The following is a 23,438-nucleotide window of genomic DNA, read 5'->3' as shown; positions in this document are numbered from 1 at the left end:
ATACCACCTGCCCAGGTGGTCTTGGTAGCCTTAGTCCCAAAGTGCTACAGGCTCGTTAAAGACTCAGGACCAGGGCTCATCCATCGACATTGCCGTTTATAAGGGCAAAGGCTCAGCGAGGCTTATTAGTCCAAGTCTCTTGGGGACAGAGGCAGGTCTAACCCTGAGCCACACACCCCTCCCCTCTCCTGTGTCACTTTGGATAACCTCTAGAACAGTGCCCATGTGAGCAGGAAACAAAAGGTTTTGAGAAAACAAGAACTAGCAGAACTAAGAAACAAATTTCTCTGAAGACAAAAGAGCACATGCCCACTGGGTGTTGTCAGATTCAACCGTCCAGTGGTCCTTGTGCTGGACTGCTGAAGACGCTGCCCTCCTGACTGTCTGGATGCCAAAAGACCATGAGGCCCTACTTGCCTCCAGAGTCTGAGACATACTAGAAGGTCAGGAAATCCTCTCTGATGTTCTGAAGACACACCCTACCAGCGTTTAAGCCTTGTATTGGAAGGCAAAGATAATAATAAAAGATTCTACTGTTTGGAGACACTGTTGGAGGCGATTTGTTACAACAATCGACAACCAGTATTAACTGTGGTGGTTTGAATAGCGATGGCCTCCATAGACTCAGATTTGAAGACTTGGTCATTAGGGAGTAGTGCTACTTGACTGGGGGTAGGAGGAGTGGCCTTCTGGGAGGAAGTGTGTCACTGGGGGTGGAGTCTTCAGCAGGCTCAATGTCTCTCTGCCTTCAGATCTGTATGTAGAACTCTCTGCTATTCTCCAGCACCAGGTCTGCCTGCCCCCCCCACACCCCCAGCCATGATGATAATAGACTAGATCTCTGAAACTATAAGCCAGCCCCAATTAGTGTTTTCCTTATAAGAGTTGCTGTGGTCATGGTGTCTCTTTCAGCAACAGAACCGTGACTAAGGCACAGACAATGAAATAGAATTGCAGCATCCCCCAGTGTCAATCAAGCGATGAGTTGCATACCGATGCACTCCCCGCGGATGTCCAGCTGGAAGCCCTTGTTGCACTCACACCGGTAGCTGCCTGGGGTTGGAATGCAGCGCCCATTTTGACAGAGATAGCGGACCAATTGACAGTAGTCAGTAACGTTGAAAGGAAGCACCCCTAGGAGGACAGCATTGAACCCCATTATTATCTATGACATAAGCTCTTAATCTGCTAATAATGAACAAGATGCCAAGTCCTAGACGAAGAGCCACCAAGGGTGAGCCAGCCACTAGAGTACAATCCCTTCGGCTTTCAGAGAGCACATTGTACCCCTGGCCTCTCCCCACCCCGCCCACATCCTTACTCTCAAGCGTCTAGTTTGGGAAAATAACTATGCCAAGGAGGTGTTGGCAGGTAGCTACTTTGTACACTAAATGACCCAAAGAATAATTTCACACATCTTCTGCCATTAATACATTCTCTGAATAAGATTTCGGTCTTTCCCATACTGCTCCCACATTTAAATGAACATATCCATAACAAAAGGACATGTATCTCCAGAACATGCAAGGCTCCCATTCTTATTTATAAAATGGGAAAACTAAGAAACATGCAAGAACAATGCGAAAATTTTTAATCTAACAATTGGTATAAATATTTAATAAACCAAAAATATGACTTGATTAATGCAAGAAAAACAACAAGGAGGCTTTTGAATTCTTACTTGGTGGCTCACGCGACGGAGATGGATACGGATACTCTGGTGGTGGCCGGGGAACTGGAATCACAGACCCAGGAGTAAAGCCTGGAGGAACGGGCTGAAGTGGAGGGCCAATGGGCGGAGGAGGGTATTCTGGTCTCCCAGGAATGACCAGAGGGACAGAGCACAGCTTGTTGAAATCCTCTGGAAGAATACAAAACATCACGACACAATCAGCAGAGCCAGGGCTGCTGGGAGGCCAGACAGGATGACCCCTTAAAGAAACCAAACTGCATTGGCCAATCGGAATGAATGCTTTATTCATATTTTTAATATCTATACAAGAGCCACATTGAGACAATAATTCAAAATTTAAGCAAAAAATGTCTCCAGAGCAGACACCACATGCTCCTTCCAAAATCTAGAAAGACATGTACACATTGACATTCACCGGGAAAAGTATTAGGTGTCACTTTTTCTAGTCAGCCCCAGTGTGGCTGTCACAGGGATCGAAAAAGCACAGCAGAAGACTTGGGTACTAGTTAGAGAAGCGGACAATGACACGGATGAATTCCAGGCTGCAATGAAACTCATTACACGTTAATTTTAAAAGTTATATACACACAAAACAGATGACACCACAGGCAAAGCAGAAGAGGAAGGTCAAGCCTAGGCTACATGAGTCCCTATTTTATTTTATTACTTGGTAGGGCTTTGGTTTTTATTTTATTTTATGTGCAAAGGGAATCCACTTCCATCTCCTGCAGGATAGAATGTGACCACGTGACTCTTTCAGATGGCTCTTGCTGATAGAAAGTACCAGAGGGAAGAAAGGCTGGTGTGGGAAACTAAGGCCAAGATAATGACGGATGCACAGGGCAGGTAATGATGGAGCTGTCAGAGGGCACAACTTGCTCCAAGGTAATTTATAAATTACCTTTATAAATTACTGTTTGGTGACGGGATAAATGCCAGCACCGCGGGAATAAGCAATCAAGGACGGCTACTAGTGTTTTTGTTGTTCAGCGAGGAGAACACTGTTGTCCTTTCCTGTTGAGAGGGTGACTGTCAGGGGGCAGGGACTGGTGTGATGGGCAGAAGCCAAATTTTGACTTTGAGCACTTGAGTTAGGAGATGCGAGGCAGCCAAAAGGAGATAGCGCACAACAGTTGTTGAAGAGAGTTTGGAGCCCAGGGAAGAAGTCAAATTTTTTCGTTTCTCAGTAGAGAGGTAATGTGTAAAGCCAAGAGATGGATGAGTTCTTCTAAAAAAAAAAAAAAAAGAAAAGAAAAGAAAGTAGGATGTCCAGAGCAGAGCCCGAGGCTTTGTCTGTTAATGACAACTAGATAAGCGGTGAAGGGAGGGCCACAGCAGCATGGCTGTGTGAACGCAGCCCAGTGACTCTGCAAGCTGGGCTCCCTGGCTCGATCATGTATTTCCCTGTGTTCACACATTTTGGGGTTGAATACTATTTTTAACAATACCAGGACTCCCTCAGAATAAATCCTTGTTGGCTTGTGACGGCATTTTAGAGAGCCTCCAGCTGCAGGTATGTCTGTTTTGTTAGTTTGCAGCTTCATCGCATGACTGCGGGTCTTGCGGTCCCTTCTACAAGCAGAGTGATTTCTCATCTTTGCTTTCTGTCTTCAATGTCGATAACTTTATTATCACAGTCACAAAGTGATTCTTACATAGACAGTTTCTACATAGTGTTAGACTTTACACACATTAGGCTAATGCTTTTCTTTAGTGGACTACTGAAATGCATTCATAACTCAGCTTCATGGGACATCAGCCAACTTAACACTGGCTAACACAGCAAACTCCACATACTCTACAGTTGCTAGCGACTCCATTTCCAGACATTCTTCAGTCTTACTTTATGCCTATAACTCAGATCTAGTTTAAACTGTTAGAGAATTCCATTACTATGCTCTATTGCTTATCTGGAATTGTGACCCACAAATTCTCAGTATCGCGCTGTTTTTGGAAGGGTTTTTTTTTTTTTAAACCTGTGTTTTTCTTGACTGAGGATGCTATAGCTCCTTTTACTAAAGCACAGTGATTCTTCCTACAGAATTAGCACCTAGCTACACCACATCACTTACCCCTGAGAATGCTTTCACTGTGTTTCTATGCAGCCCTTTAAGTCTGGACCACATATATGCCATAGTTTTCACTCTCAGCTTAGCCTCATAAATTACACATAAGAGGATTTCAGCATGTATTGGATTTAATTGAATCCCGACTATATTAAAGGAAACAGTTTGTTTCCAAGCACATGTAAGCACCAGGTCAGCCTAGTTTGAAAATTCTTTCGGGATTTATAAAAGAGGTTGGATGGCTTATCAGCATTTCTGCTAACTAGGCGGGCATATTACTTGAAGAACACCATTAAATTCACCTTAACTCTGTAAGAAATGTATCTTACTGGGCCCTAAACTCCTTCCATGCTAGGTTAATGGTTTTAGCCATGAGCCCCTACACATTAAGGGTCAGTAGCCAGGGATAAGTTTTCTCCATAATCTTTATCTTTTCTGTCTCCATCCAACACAGAGATGAAACACAGTGTTGTTTAAAAAAGAAAGAGAGAGAGAGAGAGAGGGAGAAAGGGAGGGAGAGAGAGAAAGAGAAAGGGAGGAAGGAAGGAAGGAAGAAAGGAAGAAAGAAAGAGGAAGAGTGAATTGACTAAGTCTTCTCCACAAGTGAGAGCTCAATACTCAATAGAAACTGTCGTGGAAAGTGTGAACAAATGGAAGTCGACCTGCAAATGAGTGTGCACAGCCAGTCTGCTCTGCCCTGTGCCTGTGTCAGGTGAGTGTGCACAGTCAGTCCATCTGCCCTGTGTCAGGCGAGTGTGCATGGCCAGTCCATCTGTCCTGTGTCTGTGTCAGGCAATTGTGCACAGTCAGTCCATCTGCCCTGTGCCTGTGTCAGGCGAGTGTGCACTGTCAGTCCACCTGCCCTGTGCCTGTGTCAGGTGAGTGTGCACAGTCAGTCCATCTGCCTGTGTCTGTGTCAGGCTTATGTCTTTCAACCCCCTGCAAAATCACCCATGACAACTTGAGTCTTCCCCGGGTGAGGTCTTTCTGATGGCTCCTGCATCTACTCTCTTCCCTTCTCAAGGTCTCAATACAAGGAATCCAACCAATGCTACTGATTCCCAAACTGACGTATGCATTTAAGAAACAATTCTTCTGATATCCAAGTCATACATCTTGGTAGGAAGCAAGCCATGTGATTACTAAACAGTGATCTAGTGAACAGATCTGCAGCAAATTAAGAGGAAGGGTTTTTAGGGCATAGAGAGTGTGTCCAAAATGCATGACTTGTTGAATCATATGTGTGTATGTATGGAGACATAGGAAGATTATATTACTTCTTTAATCCACACATACGATCCTCAGCAGTGAACAGCGTTGTATGGGGACACCCAGGAATGGCCCTCTAGGCTGCAACGAGAGCTACACATCCTGAGCCGCACTCTCCAAAGCATTCCACCAGTCCTGAGTTCCTCCCCGCACAGTGTCACGGCTTCTCTTCAATCCCTGATCTAAACATGCCTTTCAGGGATCAAATTAAGCAGAGCTAAAAGGTCAGTCTTTAGTTGGAATTTGAGGAGAAAATCACACTTAATGGGCTATATGTTCTACCTGAATGTCTCTTACAAGCAAGAGTTTGCAAAATACTACAGAAGCACAGAGAACAGGAGCAAACTAAGATTATAATGATGACTAAGATGTCCTAGTGAGACTATTAAGTAGTGACAGAGCAACTCATGGACATATGATGTAGGTGGGCCTTCTGTCTATGTGTTATTTTCACTGGTTAATAAAGAGACTGCCTTGGCCCTTTGATAGGACAGAAAATTAGGTAGGCGGAGTAAACAGAACAGAATGCTGAGAAGAGGGCAATGAGGCAGACGCCATGGAGCCAGCCACCAGGTTAGACATGCTGAATCTTTCCCGGTAAGCCACCACCTTGTGGTGCTACACAGATTGTTAGAAATGGGTTAATCAAGATGTAAGAGTTAGTTACTGACTAACTCTCTAGAGATAATGGGCCAGACAGTGTTTAAGTGAATACAACTTGTGTGTTATTATTTCTGGGGCTAAGCTAGCTGTGCGGGAGCCAGGTGGGATGAAAAGCAGGCCTGCCCGCAGCTCCTCACTACAGACGTAAATAGGCACAAAGCAGAGCGATTTAATTTGTGAGCACAGTGAAAGTCAAAACCAGGACCAGAGGGTGATAAGGATGAGGTCACACTTCCCACTGTGGCTATCTTGGCATGTGGGTGAATCAAGTCATGTTTGCACAGATCCTTAGCCCTCTAGAGGGTATGTAGCCAGCAGGGATCATGGGAGAAGGGAGCAGATAAGGCTTGAACTGTACAGATATTTTAGGAAAAAGGTAACTGATTTACTTTAGAAATAAGAAGACTGTTTAAGGGAAATGCAACCATATAATTTAATTAGAAAATGAAACTCTTAACAGTAACAACTAAAAGATCTGGGTTCATATTCAGAGACTCAAAATGATATGCCAAATTATAAATATTTCTTTGTAGGAAAAGGTATCATTTGGGTCACCAAATAGCACCTACATACATCCTAATGAAAATATATTGGACATTTTTTTTTCTACAGCCTCTCCAGAGACACCTTTTAAGGCTATTGTCAGGCGAGCTATACTTTGGGAATGTATATGGCAGGATTCCTCCTGGTCACATGGGGAGCCACCCCTTCCATTCGGATTGCAGAACAATAGGCTTTCAGTGGAAATGAAGGGGACATGGCAGAGAAATGAGAAGCTATGAGGAAAGATAAAACAGGACTTGGCAGAAGGGAGAGAAAAGTGGTGAACATTAGGGTAAGAGGAGAGATAAAGGCGGCAGGGGAGCAAGGCGTCATCCCACTGAACTGGTAAGTGGCCCAGGAGAGACACCGAAGTCCCTCAGGGAGAACAAGAGAAAACAGAGGCTTCCTGAGAAGGCTGGGCTCCAGGACAACGAGAGAACTAAGTCGCCAGCAGATACAGAAACATCTGGGGGACTCCTCCACACCCACACTTAAATGTTCTGGAATCTCATCTGCTTGCCTGCGTTTTGCCTGGATCAGTACTGCACTTTACCACGGGCCTGGACGGGCTGTGTTCGGATAGGCTACAGATGAGACAGACGGGCTCTTACCAGTTGACCTGACGGGACACATCTCGGGGGCGACGGTGACCCCCGGAGACCAGCAGCGGCCAGCATCGCAACAGCACTGCATTTTGGTGATGGACTGCGGCAGCTGGTTAGAGCAGCGCCCGTTGGTCAGGGCGGTATAGCAGTAGCCAGGGCGAACGTCTGAGGAGACAAAACACAACAAAAACACGTGTGACCTTTGTTTCGCGCTGGAGATGACACTCCTCTGCCTCCAGGCCTCCATGCTCCACCCTGGGGCTACGACAGACTGACCCATGAGCGTGTGCTCTGGAAAGGAAGATTCAAACATCCCACTGGCCCAGTATGGCTTGCTCTTTGCCCTTGCACACAGGGGCAGTTAGCCAAAATGCCATATTTCACACCCAAGGTGGGAAGAAAAGGTTAAAATTAATGTGCTGTAGGAAAGCAAACTAAGGAAGGCAGTGGTGGTGGCAGACAGGTATTCCTAAAAACCTGTTTCTATATTAAAGACATACTGGGTTGTCTTTGGTTTAAACTACTTAATTCAAGCTGCATCGGGCAAATATTTATATAAATGCATTTAAAACAACATTAATCTGTGGCATTGATTTTTGTCTGAAATTGTGCCCCAGACTTGTGAGGTTGCGTCTTGGAGTGATGAACCAGCTTTCAGCCAGATCTAATATCTATTAATTGAGTTCCCTTTTGTCTTGAGGCTTTGACTAATTTTTTCAAAGTGTTAATTATTAACAAATTCCGAAAACATCAATGACTGGTAGATGCTTAGTCCTATAGGGCCCAACAGTTCTAGATGAATTCTTTGCTTTTTGGCAGAAAAGCATTCTGTGGAAATAGCATGGGGAGGCACACTCCTATAGATCGCTTTTATGGGATGACATCATGTCTGATTGTCATGACAACAGCTGACACACTATATAGTGCAACTCTCAGCTACCAAAAAGAGCTTATGGTCCAGGAAAAGAAATGGCCCTGTAAAAAGACGGAGACACATAACCAAGTGCAAAGGCCTTTCGCTATCTACACAAGTGAGGGTGTGGTTCTCCAAGCCAAACACATCTCTGTACAGTCTTACACATAATCAAGTTGTGAAAAGTAAACAATATCTTAAATATGCTTCTCATTTAAAATAAGATACGCAGGAATGGCATGTGTAAAGTAAAGACATCTCCACAGTCAAAACCCCATCCTAAATCTAACTATTAAGCATCAAGTCTTGCCACAGAGGGCCATCTACATATACTTGCTGTCTGAGTCATTCTAGAATACAAAACCTTCAAATATTGATGGCTTTATTGATGAGGTGCATAAAGATAAATGTGCATAATTTAGGAACATTTACCTTATTTTAAGCAAAGAGGGATAGGCAAACCTAAACAAACCCTAGAAAAAGACTGAGGGTCAGCATCACAGACACAGGACGATTTTGGAGTGGTACTTATACCCCCAGAAAGCATAGACATAATTCCCAGAAAGTGTTGGTCCTGGTTCCTGTACTTCTGGACAGCTGTCTCAGCAAGAATGGGTCTCATTTCAGCCAGATCCAGGAAGAAGTCTGAGGGTGTGCAGACAAAGCTGCCCTGTGAAGCCCTCGGAGGGTTGCCTTTCCAGGAAAATGGTGGGAAAATGGGAATCCTGAATTCTAGCTTTAAAAGCCTCCAAGCTCCTAATGTTTTATGTGCTAGGATAATACATATTTTGGGCATGGAACCCAAAGACTTTAAAGAATGGGAAGATATTCTCAAGCCTGGTTTGCATCCCAGCTTCGAATGGAGTTGATGGTCCAAACCCAATTGTAAATACTTGACCAAATTGTGAAATGTGTGCATGTAACTTGCAGATTCCTGGTTTCTCCTTCCGAGCAAAGCTGGGACCTACAGCTGCCAAGGGTAAACTCTTAATGGGTTAATGCCCTACTGTTTTGAAAATTAACTGATACCAAGTTGTTACAGATCTGGCTGACTGGTATGTTAAATCAATGAATCAAAGACTCTTGATCAGTGCGGTAAAGTGGGGACCATTGGGGCTGAAATGACGAGCTGCTAGTGGGCTACTGGCAGTCACTGATTTACAAACGGCACAGAAGAGGGAGGACTTGAGCCTGGATCCCAGAACCTGTATCAAGAGGATCACAATCACCGGGTAACTCCAGCTCTGGGGAGTCCAGTACCCTCTTCTGTCCTCACAAGTGCACGAAGTCACATACACATAATTAAAACTAAAATAATTTTTTTTTAAAAAGAATAAATTAAACCTTCATTTAATTTCTGTCTTCATGCAAGCAAAACACCAAAACCGGTAAGAGTAGAACTGCCATGTCTGATGTGTGTGTGTGTGTGCGCTAACGGTAGTCATAGAGAGACAACTGAGCCTTAACTCACATAATGAGAGCATAGGCAACAAATCCATGAACAAGGACACAAGATGCCTCCACCACCCAACAGGATGCTCCACGGCTGAATGCATTTCCACAAATGCTCATCTTCCCCTCAGCTGCTCCCATTAGCAAACTTATCCGGAGAGATGTCCATGGCGTATAAAAACCGGGCCTGCAGTTCAACCCACCTATGCATCTGGTGCCATCAGGAGAGGTGTAAAATCCCGGGGGGCATTTGCAGAAGTAACTGCTGACCGTGTTTGTGCACTCCCCGCCGTCGCAGATCCCGGGAATGGTGCTGCACTCGTCGATGTCTGCAATAGAAGGGAGCTCCTGTTACCTGGACGGTTTGATAGGCGCTGCACGGCTCCACGGATGCAGACGGAGTGCTTGGGAAGCCCAGTCCCAGGAAGCACTAGTCTGCCCCGAGTTAGAGCTGCCCAGGGAAGAGCCTATTGGGGCAGATGTTCCCCAGAGTTACCAAATTCAAGAGATGGAGCCAAAGAAGTCCATCCTCTTTAGAACCTGACGCTAACAGGCTAGCAGGTGTGCTTATATTCCAAGTGCATAATCATTTTGACAGCCTCTCTTTCTATACATATTTTGTACTACATTAAACCCCTCTGCTAACTATTCTATATTCCTCAACATTTCCTGTATTTGTTTCCAATCGGATTTCCCACGGGGCAGACACTTCGATCCTTCAGAGGAGACCTTGTGGCCTGGGCACTGGTTAGGAGCGGGTGACTTGGGGTAATCAGACTAGGGGTAGACAGTACCAACTTGGTTTCTCAGAAGCACATCCAAATGAGCATGATGATGGCCCTATGCTGGAAGGATGTGTATTTGGTGAGTGAACTAGACACTGGGTACTGGAGTCAGCTTCCTCTAGGAAGGACTTGCTGCTCCTGCTGTTGGAGACGGGGTCAATGGACTGTCTTTGACTTTTGGTTCTGTCAGGAATCATTTAGCTGCAGAGGTGCTATAGAGGCCAAAGTGGATCAGCTGCTAGGGCCTGAGGCCACTGGTCTCCTCCAAGGAAACAATAAGTGCCCCCATTTGAGAAAAATCTAACCATTTCCTCGAAGGGAGGTTTTCAAACGCCCAAACCCTCACTGACATGGATCAATTGTGGCAGGGGAGTGAGGCGAAGAGATAGGGAGAACACTGTACTACCTAAGATAAACTCGAAGGGCAGCCTACACTGTGCCAAGGGAAGACAGGATTTGCCCAGGCCTCTTGGAGGCTTAGGATCGTGAAACGAGAACACTTCCTCTCCAGTCCACGGGCTCCTCTTCATTTAAAAACAAAACAGGGTTCTAAGTGGACCACATTCAAGTACACTCTCATCCCTTCAAGTATATTCTCATTCAAGGTGACCCTACAGTCACAAAGTCGGCAGTGACACCATCTCCACGCTGCTTAGCCTCGTGGAAAGCAAATCCGCCATTCTTACATGTTAGCCTAGAGGGTGAAGGGATATTTCACTGAGCACAGAGTCAAAGCTATGGTACCCGGCACCATCACTGTGAATCTGCTGCTGGTAAGGTAGTTATTCCAGGAGAGAAGCAGCCTGGCAGGGATGCTGCCGTGGCACAGGGGAAGACCCAGCACCGTGCCCCTAGACTCCTTATAACAGCTCCGTCTTCAGTATCCTCCTGTCTTTCTGCTGCCCCACTTACTCTGAGCATGGAATCAGTCTATCGATGAGCCTGCAAAACTTCAAACCTCATTTAACAACAGGAAGACATAACTGCAAGGCAAGACATTGTGGTGATCTGAACGAGTGGCCCCCAACAGACTCAGAGATTTGTGTACCTGGTCTCCAGTTGGTGGAACTGTTTGGGAAAAATTAGGAGGTGTGGCTTTGTTGGAAGATGTGTGTCACTGGGGTTGGGCTTTGAGGTCTCAAAAGCCTACACCATTCCCAGGTTCTCTTCCGTTCCCCCTTCCTCGTACTTGTGGATCCAGATGTGAGCTTTCGGCTGCTGCTCTAGTACCGTGTCTGCCTGCCTGCTGCCATGCTCCCCAGGACTCCAGACCTCCAGAACTACGAGTTGCAAATTCTGCGCGTTCCTTTATAAGCGGTCTGTCACAGTGTTTGGTCGTGGCAATTTCCCAGGGTGCCTTTCTAAAGGGTCCTCGAATGCTAGCATCACATATGCTTAATGAAGATCACGTGATGATCTGCTAAAATAGCTTTCCAGCCTAATAACAGAGACAAATGCTAGCATTGTCGGTTCCGCCACTTAGCATAAATCATCAATATCCAAAGAGATTAAGATACCATAATGATCAGGAAAAGTTATTTTGGAAACGTAACTAACTTTGGCAGGATGTGGTAATATCTTCCACCTGCCAACCAGTGACAATGGCATCATCTGTTAAAAATAGCAACAGTGATGACAATGTGACTTCCAGTGTGCTGAGGAGCCAGGGCATGTCGAAAATTCTAAGTCAGCTAATCCTCGCCATGTTGGTATGGTTACGGGACCTGACTTCCAAATGCCTGATGCTCGGGTGTGCTTGTCTCACACAGAAAACTAACAAGAAATAAAGCTTGAAGTAGGAAAAGATCCAGGCCTACGGGGCAGGCCTCTCTTTCCAGCTATTTGGGAGTCAGAGGAAGAAGACCCAAGGGTTAAAGGCTAGCCTAGGCTACAGGCCAAAATCAAGGCCAGCCCTGGGCAACCAGGTAAAATCATGCCTCAAAAATATCAGTACTCCTGACATGCTTAGGCCAAGGTCAAGCCAAGGGACAAAGGGAAGCAAGCAGGTTCATCATTTGCAGTGATGGCAAACCCAGGTCACCAGCTGGCTAGGGCTGGAGAAGTCCAGCTTTGCCGTAGGCCCTCAAATGCTACCAATCAGGAGCCATAGTGGAACACACACCTAATGTTCACTCACCAAGGTGAAACAGGAGGAGACAAAACTGTCACATGCAAAGGCGCATTGCAAATACTTTTGAATTCCGAATATCCCCTCCCTAGTGACCTGCTCTTCTGTCTTCTACTCTCAGGAATCACTTTGATCTCAGTTGCAGGGCTTCAGAATGACAATGGGGCCAGGGGTGGGGGTAGGGGGGGAAATTGTGATCTCATCATCAGATGGGGTGGAAGTGCCTTAAGGGATGGGATATGTGTAAAGCATCTTAACTAGACCCACAGGCTAGCCCTCTTCCTCTGGGACATTATCTTCCCAGGCTCTTATAGCTCTACATTTATCTCCTTTTAAGAGAATTTCAGACATCCCAAGCAACAGAATCCAAAACCAGTGGCTTGAGTATGGTTCCCATAAACCAGTCTTTATCAAATGCCAGTCATAAACATACAACATTTTTGAAGGCCTGCTGGGTGCAGCGGGGACTGGCAGGCAAGAGCGACTTCTGCAGTCTGGACACCTCTTCAGATCTCCTTAAGGCTGGAGGTGAAAGGCGTGGCTAACTGCTGAGAAGTTCCCCTGATGACTATACTAGCCACAACAGTTGCCCGCAGTTCCCTCCTCCTCACCGCTGCCAGTCCTCTCCCCTGTTCTCCTTCTGCCTCACCTGCTCTCACCAGGCTTTTCCCCTCCCTTCTCCACATCCCTATCCTGGGCTTCTCTGGGGAAGAACAGACTTGGTGGAACTTGTCTCAGCACCAAAGAAGATATTCCTGGACACTCGGGTGTCCAGAACTCAGTCCACAAGAGTGGCTTGACAGGAGAGCCAACGGCCTGATCCTGGATGTCTCCATTACTGTCCAGGTGGGAGTGGGGGAGCAGTCTAAACACTGTAGCAGGTGACACTACAGATTTATGCACCCGTGAACTTGGTTTTACTGCACAAATGCAACCTATAAGAAACCTTCAATTGACAAGCAGACAGTCAATGCTGCTTTAGCCACACAACGATACCATAAGTCACAGCTGACAACTGGGAAGGAATAGGTGGAGAAGCAGAGTCTGAGTTACAGAACTGAAAAGGGCCTCTATCAGCTTGTTGGCAGAGCTGACACCTGATGTAACTAAGACCATAACGAGAAGTAGGACTTTAACGGGCCTGGGCCCGGGCCCACCTTACTCACAAGGCTCTTTAGTCTATACCACACTACTTCATTAACTGTGCAAGGGGATAACTACACTGGGTGGAAAGGTGGGCACAGCGACCAGGAGTTCCACCTGTGGTTATGGGTCAAACAGCCCTAGGGATGCTCGATGGTGCCCAAGATGACAGCAAGTCCTAAAGCAAGTAACCATCGGGTAAATATGATATGACTGTCATGAAGAGAAGCCCCCAGCATTTTAACACACATGTCAGGGAATGTATGGATGTTAAGGACCACATGGTTAAAATTCCTTTACATCGTGCCGTACTCATAGGGTTGCTGGAGACTGGGCTGATGATAATCCAAACCCCCAAACATTAAAGGTGAATCATTAATTCAAGGGACTCCTTGCAGAAATAAGACTTAATCCCTTAACTACAATTTTGTTTCTTAATTTCCTCCCACAGTAACCTATGCACATATGGGCTGGGTTTCCAGAAGGGGGAGGTGTGTCTGCTGCTACAGCACACAGCTCCTTCAGCTTCACAGTCAGCAGAAAAAACAGCAAGAAGATGCCTGTGAGCTCTGATCCCCTCACCCAAATCACAGCTATAAATCTCAATCTTGGACATTTACAAAAGTTTAAAATCTAATATTGAATAGCTATGGCTTCTTAATTTGCATTTTAACTCTTCTAAAGTGTATTTATTAAGCCTTATGCTACAGTGTTTTATTTGGGCTTAGACAGATATAATAAGAAGGGGAGAATTCTGAAGACAACACTCTCATGAAAAGCCTTCAAATAAAGTCACCCTGCAGTGGAGCGCTGGTAGCTGGCATCTTGGGAATTTGCTAACACCCGTTGGCCTGAAGTGGTTTTTTTATTTTTAAGGTACTATAAGAACTGCACGATTTCTTCAGTTCTAAGTCAAGGGAAAGCACAGTTTAAAAGCCAGCCACAGAGCCAGTGCCATGCTCAGCAGGTAAGGGCACTTACTGCCAAGCCTGAGACTGAACCCCAGGACCCACACAATGGAAGGCAAGAGCCTACTCCTGCCTACTCCTCAGACCTCCACACGAGCGCCATGGGTACAGGACACATACATACACAGAACCCTTTCCTCCTCTTAAGCTGATGGCCTCGGGTGTCTCGTCATAGTAATGAAAAGCTGACTCACACACATGGGCACAGAACGAAGGCACCATTATGCATGCCTGCTTCCCTAGCCACCTACAGATCTCTTTTCCTCTTCATGGCTGTGACCTAGGCCTGCTAGGCTCCCTCCCTTGACCACAGAGGGCCCAAACAGTGTCATTCCCCTAGTGTGCTGCCCTAACTGAAACACAGTAAAGGAGCTGAAGGAAGGAATCCAGCTTGCAGAGGGTTCTGGGAAGACTTTCTGATGACGTTTCTACCTGGGCCAAGATAGCTCAACAATGTTCCAACCAGTCCCAGATCAGAGCACAGGGGTACTAACAAGAAGATATCCTATCTGATGTCAATCTGCATAGAAAAATAGAGACAGGAAAAAGCACCACCTGATTTAATGGAACTGTAGGTAGCAGAGGGAAGATGAACTCCAGTCAAAGGGTCCTGTTCTCTGTCTGTGCAGTCGAGAATCTGGCTTTGTTGTCAGAAATAGTAAAGAATTCTCAGGTTGAATTTTTAATCCATTAGAGATATCACAAAGTAGCTTTTTTTTTTAGCATTAATGAAAAGATCTGAGTTCCCTGTTTTTGTTTTTAAGTGTGAACATTACATCTGTATCTTCTACGTGATACACACCCGTGCACTAGTCCTGACTGCTAACTGCTTTTGTCAAGCAAAAAGCAAAAGGCAGAAAACCATTTTTTGCTCAGGCTGGAAGTTACTGTGGTTCTAGAAGACAAAACACAGGCTAGACAGGCCAGATGGTCTCCCCTGCTCTAAACCTTAAAGCTGACTATAACATAGTATATAGTTGCTCAGTACAGTAAGCTGAGAAAATCTTAAAAATGTTAGGCACAGCCCATTGTTGAAATGGATTCTATGTGCAAGAAACCTTAATACACCGTCACGAAGGACACTCGTAATAGCGACTGAGTATCCATGCTCAACTATTTTTAAATAGTTCTGAGTATCAGGAATTAGAATGAAAGCTCAGTACGGTGGTCTGTATCTTTAATCTGAACACTTAGAAGGTAGAGGCCAGTGGACCTCTGTCAGTTTGAGGTCAGCCTGGTCTACAGAGCAAGTTCTAGGCCAGCCAGGGATACAAAGTAAGTGTCTCAAAAAAAAAAAAAAAGAGAGAGAAAAGCAGAAAAGACAGAAAAAAATATTAGAGATAATAGTTCCCATCTAGGAAAAAGTGTCAATACAATCCACTCAAGTAGCACCAGAGTCCAAAGGAAGCCCTGAGTGGCCTCACTCAACATGGAGAAAAGTGGAGCCCCGTCAGCACCAACACTCTCCAGTGTGCACTTACATCTACAGTTTCTCTGACCCATTCACCTAGAGAAAACCACCATTACTATTCTCTAAAACGTGATATGATTTTATGAAGCCTGATTTCCGTGAGACAGGAACTAAACTGTCTCGTGGCTCCATGGTTGAAATAAATGAGGATAGCATACTTGATTGCAGTAGCAATTATAAATGATGTCAATTAACATTTTAACAATCGCCCTAACCCACAAAGGCAATTCTACAACAACTAGGTAGTTCCATTCTGGGCAAGCAACATTAAATTCTGGCCACAGTTCATTGATCGTACATCACATCAGAAGCTGTCTTCTGTTGCTTTGACAGACTGGGGAATCCACAAGGAGGCTACTTTGAGTGAATTGTTACTCTTCTGGAGTCTAAAAAGGTAAATAAATAACACAACTGTGTTCAACAAAAAACACAGGCTTCGATGTGAAACCTCAGGCCAGACCTGGTGGGAGGAGAGGCTAATAAAAGAGCAGCTTTCTCTGAGCCTGATACAAGATGAATCTTTGATTGTTGCTCCAAGGCTTTCAGACCATACTCCATGAACTCAGCAAAAAGAACTCAGAGCTGTCTACATATGTTTTGGATGCTTCCATCTCAAAAACAAACCACAGTACTGGAAGTCAGCCCACTTCTGCATGCAACAGTAGTGGCAGACATCAACATGTCGCCTGTGTATACATTGCAGAACCCTACTCTCCAAACTAAACACAAATAGGAAATTCTACTTCAGGTCACGTTTTTTGCTAGGTGAACATAAGAAAGCTTTTCGTTCGGTAGACAATATTTTGTGGTTCAGAAAAGAAAATCCTAAGTTCTAACTAGGAGCACCAATATTTATGTTAATATGTCAAACCCCCCTCAAAAGTCCACATTTTAGCTAGAAAATATCAGTGGTATAACTTTGAATGGTATCTAATGATCAAATTTAAATTTATGCCTTTAGAACTATATAAAGCATGCATCTTGAACATTTAAACCAAATATCAGCCTAAAATATTTCATGTTTTAATATTTAATTTGATTCATATAGGTCTCTTATTTTGTGTCTATAAAAGTAGAACAAGCTGCAGGGGCTGCTCTGGTTCCAAAGGCATATGATTCCTGCTGAACAGTTATACTTAACTCTCATGGGGAAGACAGACAGGTCTTGGGTGTAATCTGTAAATAAGCGTGCTGCGGACGCCATCTTGTCTGCCCCCCCTCCCCGTATCTGCAAAGCATGTGGTTGCTTACCTTCACATTTTTGTGACACTTCATGGAATTTGTGTCCAGCAGGGCATTTGCACTCAAAAGACCCAACAGTGTTAATGCAATTTCCTCCTTGACACAGCCCGGGGATAGCCTGGCACTCGTCCACATCTGTCAGATTTGGGAAAATAAAAAGACTTATTGCAAAAGAAAGATTAACAGTTTATCACAATTATATTACCATATTTATGCCAAGGTGTCTATCACAGCTTTTAGAATATGATGATAGCAACGGCTATGAACATATTCTGTAAAATAACTCAGTTATTAACAGAGCTTAGTCAACACGAAGGAGCCCTGCCTCCCTGCAAGCAGAGGAGACCATTTCTATTCATTCTGGAACTTTGTTATACACAGCAAAGTAGAACACATAATGATTAAAATGGCCATTTTTACTGTGTCATTTTTAGCTTTAGATTGTCAATAAAAATTCAAAGCATCTAAGATATGCTTCAAAGACATGTGATACATGCCTATAAAAGTTATCTTTAAGTGCTTCATTGAATGACAAAGGTAACATAAAATTCACTTGAGAACCCAGAGGTCGCCACACAATAGCTAGTGTCTTCACACCTACGTGCCTTTTGCCTTCTGGAAAGCTGCCTTGTGCAGGAAAAGTTCATCAGGGCTGGAAAGGAGAACTGTGCTGGATATTGTGTGGGCTCATCAATCAGAGCAGACACCAGGAAGGACCTTTCAAAGCTCAGGTCACATCCCTTCCTGTTACTGCTAAGTCAGAGAAAGTCCAAGCCTTCCACTATCTTCTCTCACCTCCCGCTTTCCCCCTCCTCCCCAGGTTTCCTCAGATACACCATGGATGTGCAGCCTCGGAGTTGTATAATTGTGGCCCCTCTTTCTGGAACATTCTCCCTGTTGGAACTTCATGGTTCATCCTGACTCATCTCTTAGTCTCTGGCCCGACACCACTTTGCTCCAGCTAGTGTCTAGCAACACCTGGCCCTGGTTTTCAGCACCAACCATCCTAATAATGAATCTCTTTGGCTGCTCAACAACATAGGCTTCCCCGCAGCAGACACTTGGTCCATCTTGCTCAGTGTTCTATTCAAGAACCTAAGGACTAAGCTCTGGCACTATAGATAGTCCCAAATTATCCTTCCCAACAGAAACCTCCTCCATGATGTCAGCTGCCTGGATTCCATTGTGAAGACAGCGTATGCAAGTGCATTTTCTCTATTTCTTCATTAAGAACACAGAAAATACTGATTTGCTAAATGGGAGCCTTAAGTTTCTTCCTCTTGGATTCTGTCATAAACATCGGTGAAGGCAGTACCCTCTTTAGGTCCTGATGCTGGGAGAAGCAACAACACAATTGCCATTTGCAGACACTTTTCTTATGCTGCTGGGAAATCTCACACACAGTAAAAAGGAGACTAGAGGGAAAATATATATTTGGGTATAAAAGTACCACTATTTTAACGGAATATCCTTACCCATAAATGAATAACTATATTGAAACAATTGGATTATATTTTACAGTCAGTTTTATTTTTATCTTTGACCAGGATTTTCTGAATGTTAATTAAAATGCTACTTGAAATCACACTTTACAGTCAGACAACTCTAGATACTCTTGTTGATCCTGATTTTTGGTCAACAGGGAGTGTGTATGAGGGCAGTTCCCCACTGACCATGTGCTCTCAAGCTATACCTATGTACAGGCCTTGTCAACCTACAGCCCATAGCCTCCATCCGGCCCAAGGGCTAGAACCACCAGCAAGAATACACCCTTGCCACATAGAACATTCTGAGAACCTCTCCCAGCAAAAGAAGAAATTCTTTTTGCAAGTGATCTTATAAGCTACTATTTTGAAGTCATGGATTTTCACCAAGCTATATTTACACCTTAGATGTTGAAGAACAGTCATGAGGGGACAGGAAGCAACTTTGGGGGAAATCCAGACTGTAGGAGAGTTGATAACAAGCCGAGGAGAGTCCCCCTTCCCTCTCTTCTCCTTCCCCTTCCCTTACTTCTGCTGGCACCCAAACCTCTGGCCATCAGCTCACTGACCGGAAGCCGGGAACTGGAGGCCTTCCTCCCTAGACACTGCCAACAATTCATGGCCATCAGCAACTTCAAAACACAGTGACCAACAAATTCCTCAAAACTCAAGGAGTCTTTCTAAGAATGAGAGAAATAAGACTTCAAAGCAGAGGCTTACTCCTAGAAGTCCTTGCTATTCTAGGATTTCAAAACCTCTTCTGGCTGCTCCTAACATTCAGAGGGACACTCAAGGGCATCCAGAGGAGGGGTGCCTGAGAAGCAGGCACCTCCAGTTTCGTACAGCCCGCAGCACAGATGAGCATCGCTCAAACCCTGTTTTCCTGTGTCCTAACCTTCAGAATGAACATGTGGGACAGAAACAACTACTACCTGCTTCCCTCGGAAAAGCACTTTTTTTTTTGAACTTTATGAAAATATTGCAGGTATCTTTTTTTAAAAATAAATAAATAAATAAAAGTACTGCAGATGTCTAAAGAAAGCAGAGCTAGCCTGGGAGGTTTTGGGCCCATCAGTTTAGTGTGGAGTGGCCTCTGCTCACTTCCTCCTCTTTCCTGCCAGACATCCAGACAATGAAAGAATTTACACAGCTGGGGGAACAGAGTCCCAGCCAAAACCAGGATTCTAGGGGAGGGCAGAAGAGCGCTAAGGCAACATCTGGGGGTATTTAAAACAGTGAAACCAATTCTAATTTATTTCTGACTTGTTAAAAAAAAAAGCATAATGTAGCATGTCGAATGTCCAGAGAAGCAGTTTTCTCCAGGTCAGCTAAGTACCAACCTCGAGCTCAGGACTCAGAGTTTCAAGAGAAGAGAAAACAACAACCACTACCTTGTTCGCTGTGTTCCTACACGGCACCGCCATCAGGCCCGGCATCGCCCCCACACAGTTGCTACTCCTGTGCCAGACGTACATGGAACCACTCCTGGGCCAGAGGGGCCGCTGGCAAGGCAGACTCAGCCAGCCTTCCTGGCTCTAAGCGCTATGCTACTGAGGTCTCAACTGGACCCTCAGGCAGAGGACAGGGTCTTCTCAGCAGCTGGCCTGCACCCCAGGCAGGGGATGGGGCATTCTCAGCAGCTGGCCTGCACCCCTCCCCCAGGCAGGGGAGAGGGGCATTCTCAGCAGCTGGCCTGCACCCCAGGCAGGGGATGGGGCATTCTCAGCAGCTGGCCTGCACCCCTCCCCCAGGCAGGGGAGAGGGGCATTCTCAGCAGCTGGCCTGCACTCCCACTTCTCCCCCACCCCCGGCTGGGTAGAGGGCATTTTTTTCATAGCTAGAGGACAACCCTCCAGTGGGAACAGGATACGTTCGCTGTTCTTCCTGTTGCCTTACCTTGACAAGCTCCGGTGCGGATGTTGGGAATGAAGCCACGGCGGCAGGGGTGAGGCTGGGCAGGACACATCTCACAGGGGTGGCCCCAGGCTCGGCCCACTGTGGCACAGCAGAGTGTTTTGGTGCAGACAATCCCGCTGAGCTGTCCCTGGCACATCTGGTTGCTGACCACAGTAAAACACGGGCCTGTTCTGTAATCTGAAAATGAAGAATAAGACTCTGGTCAATGTCCGGGAGACCAAGGACCAGCACGCAGAGGGGCAGCTCTTCCCCATCCTGCTCAGCTCCAAGCTGGGACACAAACTTCCAGTAGCTTCCCATCACTGACTCTGTGAAGTCTGAGTGGATCGCTCCACATCTAAACCCCTTTCCTCACCTACAAAGGGGAGTAAAATATTGGGTGCTGTCCACTTTGATGATGCCTTTGTTAGACTCAGACGAATTTAGGGAAATTCTTTATAACCCCTTACCCTGAGGCAAATACAGCATCCTGGCATTACTATCCAATCACCCAGTCTAGAAAATCTATATTCTAGATATATCTATATATATCTAGGTATCTATATTCCATCAGCCCCTTTATGTACCACAGGTACTTAGTGAAATGAAAGCCATGTGTCCAAGAGACATCCGAACTCCCATGGTCATTGGTGTTTCCCATAACTGCTGAGAACTGTAGCAACCCATGTGTCTTTGAGCTGATAAATGAATAAAGCAGCTGTGGTTCATTTACGCCATCAAGTGACACTCGGTCCTGGAAAGGGTGGAATCCTGTCCTTAGAAAGAGCAGGGACGAAAGTGCGGATGGTTGTACTCAATTAATTGAGGCAGCGCAACGAGACAAGGCCCACAACCTGCCATTGGTACGTGGGTTTTTAAAAGTTATCACAGAAAAGCTGGGAGTAGAGTAGTGGTTCCCAAAGTCTTGGCGAAGTAGGGGGAAAGAAGAAGAGGGGTTGAAGTCGTCGTTCAGGACCGGCTACAGTCAGTACAATAGTTGGCTACAGACCACAACAATACAGGTCAAAATCTAGATAAAGGACATTGGAAGTTTCTGTCAAAAAGAAATGCTAAATGCAGACATGTCTTAAGTGGTTTAATTTTTTAATTAAATTATATAATTATAATTTAAATTATATAATAATTATTTAATTAAAATGTAAATAAATTTTACATTTATTTGTGTGTGAGGTGGGGAGGGGGACTCTCATGCCGTTGGCATGCACGTGGGGGACAGAGAAGCTGTGGGAGCCTGTTATCTCCTTCCAGCCTGTCCATCCCTGGGGTCAAACGTAGGTTATCAGACTTGGCAGCAGGTACATTTGCCCATTGAGATCCACTTTCCCCTGTCTGAACTGATCCAATGTCACACCATGTGTACATAGTATTTCACTCTACTGGTTTTTTAAGTTGGCATGGAGTTGAACTCTAGATATACTCTGATACTCAGTGCAATGTGCTGGGTTTCTTCAAAGCGTGTCATCGTCTGTCACTACTAAGTTTAAAATGGATTCAAAAATTTACCACTGATCTACTGACTAAAATCTTAGCCTTCATTTTGTTCTCCCAAAAAAGAGATCACTGGACTCTGGGGTAGACTGATACAAAAGCACTCGAGTGCAATAATGGGACATTGAAATCTTTACAAATGTGGCCCCATGGATATTTAACAAATACTTCTCATCTATTTATCATTTAAAAACCAGGATTTTCATACATGTGTATTTTATTCCCCGTTTATTCCATTCCTCTTCTTGTTCTCCTGTTCATGTGTCTACATGCTCTGAGAAGCATGTAGATCAGTGAGAAGACATATAATCGCTGTCTGAGCCTAGGCTGTTTTGTGGTCATCCATTTTCTTGAAAATGACATAATTTTCTTCTTCTTTATGGCTGGATGAAACTCTACTGTTCCTATATACACATTTCTTGATCTGTAAGCTGATTCCATAAGTCAACTATTTGATAAAGACAGTGTGCGGGTGTCTCTGCGGTGCCCTCCCTCAGACCTTCTTGGCTATTTACCTAGGAGTGGTACAGCCGGACATCCTGTTTTCAGCTGGATAAGGCAGCTTTGCAAGCATTTCCCCCGTGACTGTACTCATTTGCATTCCTACCAGCAGCGTGTAAAGGTTCCTTCCCTCTGCATCCTCGCCAGTCACTTGCTTGCTCTTTTCTCAGGAACAGCCATTCTGACTGGGGTGAGGTGGATTAGCAGTGTTGCAGTCTAGAGCTGCATTTTGCTGGCGGCTAAAGAATTTGCAACTTGTTTTTTGCATGTATTTGTTTGCTACTTGTTTTTCTTTTGAAAGTTGTCTGATCAGTTAATTTGCCTCTTTATTGAGGGAATGATTTGGCATTTCTGGTGTTTAGTTTTTTGAATTCTTTATATATCATGGATATCAATTCCCTGCAGGCTGTCTCTTTACTCTGTTAATTTTTCTCTTATAATTTAATATTTTATCATGTATTTTTACTCAAAATGAAGAAATTACTTTAGACAGTTTGGAAAGGGAATGACACCTAAACAAGAAACCTAACAACATACAAACTCTTGATTATATATGATCACATTATACATAATCTATAATGTGTGTATTACCTAAGCCACAACATAATGATTACATGATTATACTCTTGTTTGCAAGATAGAACTTTGGTTTTCTTTCAGGAAATGTTAGCCAAAATATTTCTCCAAGAAATTATTATTCCAAAATATGAGTTTTAGTGTTGCCTAATTTCCATCAAACTATGATATAATTTATTCAGTCTCTTATCATGTATCATCCAAATCACTTCCAATTCTTCATTATTATACATAGCATTAAATGTGTTTAGCTCATGCAATAGCCTTATTTTATGTATCTTAAACCGAGGTCAGAGTCACACAGTACTTCTATGTGACGTCACGAGGCAGAAAATGCAGGCTCGTCTCCTCCTCCCTGCTAATTCACTGAGGCCAGTACAAACGCTGTGGCCAAACAGATTTGCATCAGCATGCCATTTTCAATCTCTTTTTGCAAAAGCAGAATGGACTGTGGATTGCGGGTAACGAGCCTCCCAACATCACTGCTTGGATCTGTGTTCGTTTCAGTAATACTCAGCGGAGTATCATATA

At 44.7% G+C, this 23,438-nt stretch overlaps 1 protein-coding gene across 2 annotated transcripts in view; it reads right to left on the bottom strand.

The window, feature by feature from the left end:
- Fbn1 (fibrillin 1) overlaps nucleotides 1–23,438 on the bottom strand; it is a 205,558-nt gene that overhangs the window by 92,673 nt on the left and 89,447 nt on the right. For both annotated transcript variants that reach the window (XM_048459620.3, XM_085696419.2), the window contains 6 exons: nucleotides 20,322–20,519; nucleotides 16,951–17,076; nucleotides 9,408–9,533; nucleotides 6,846–7,004; nucleotides 1,682–1,861; nucleotides 994–1,134 (listed from right to left, as the gene is read on the bottom strand). In XM_048459620.3, coding sequence (XP_048315577.2) covers nucleotides 994–1,134; nucleotides 1,682–1,861; nucleotides 6,846–7,004; nucleotides 9,408–9,533; nucleotides 16,951–17,076; nucleotides 20,322–20,519 — 930 coding nt within the window. The remainder of the gene's footprint in view (nucleotides 1–993; nucleotides 1,135–1,681; nucleotides 1,862–6,845; nucleotides 7,005–9,407; nucleotides 9,534–16,950; nucleotides 17,077–20,321; nucleotides 20,520–23,438) is intronic.

The sequence above is a fragment of the Myodes glareolus genome, chromosome 10 (assembly GCF_982192425.1).
Source record: "Myodes glareolus chromosome 10, mMyoGla1.1, whole genome shotgun sequence".
Classification (NCBI taxonomy): Eukaryota; Metazoa; Chordata; class Mammalia; order Rodentia; family Cricetidae; genus Myodes; species Myodes glareolus.
Note: the sequence above shows the minus strand (reverse complement) of the source record. Positions and strands in the feature narration are given on the sequence as shown.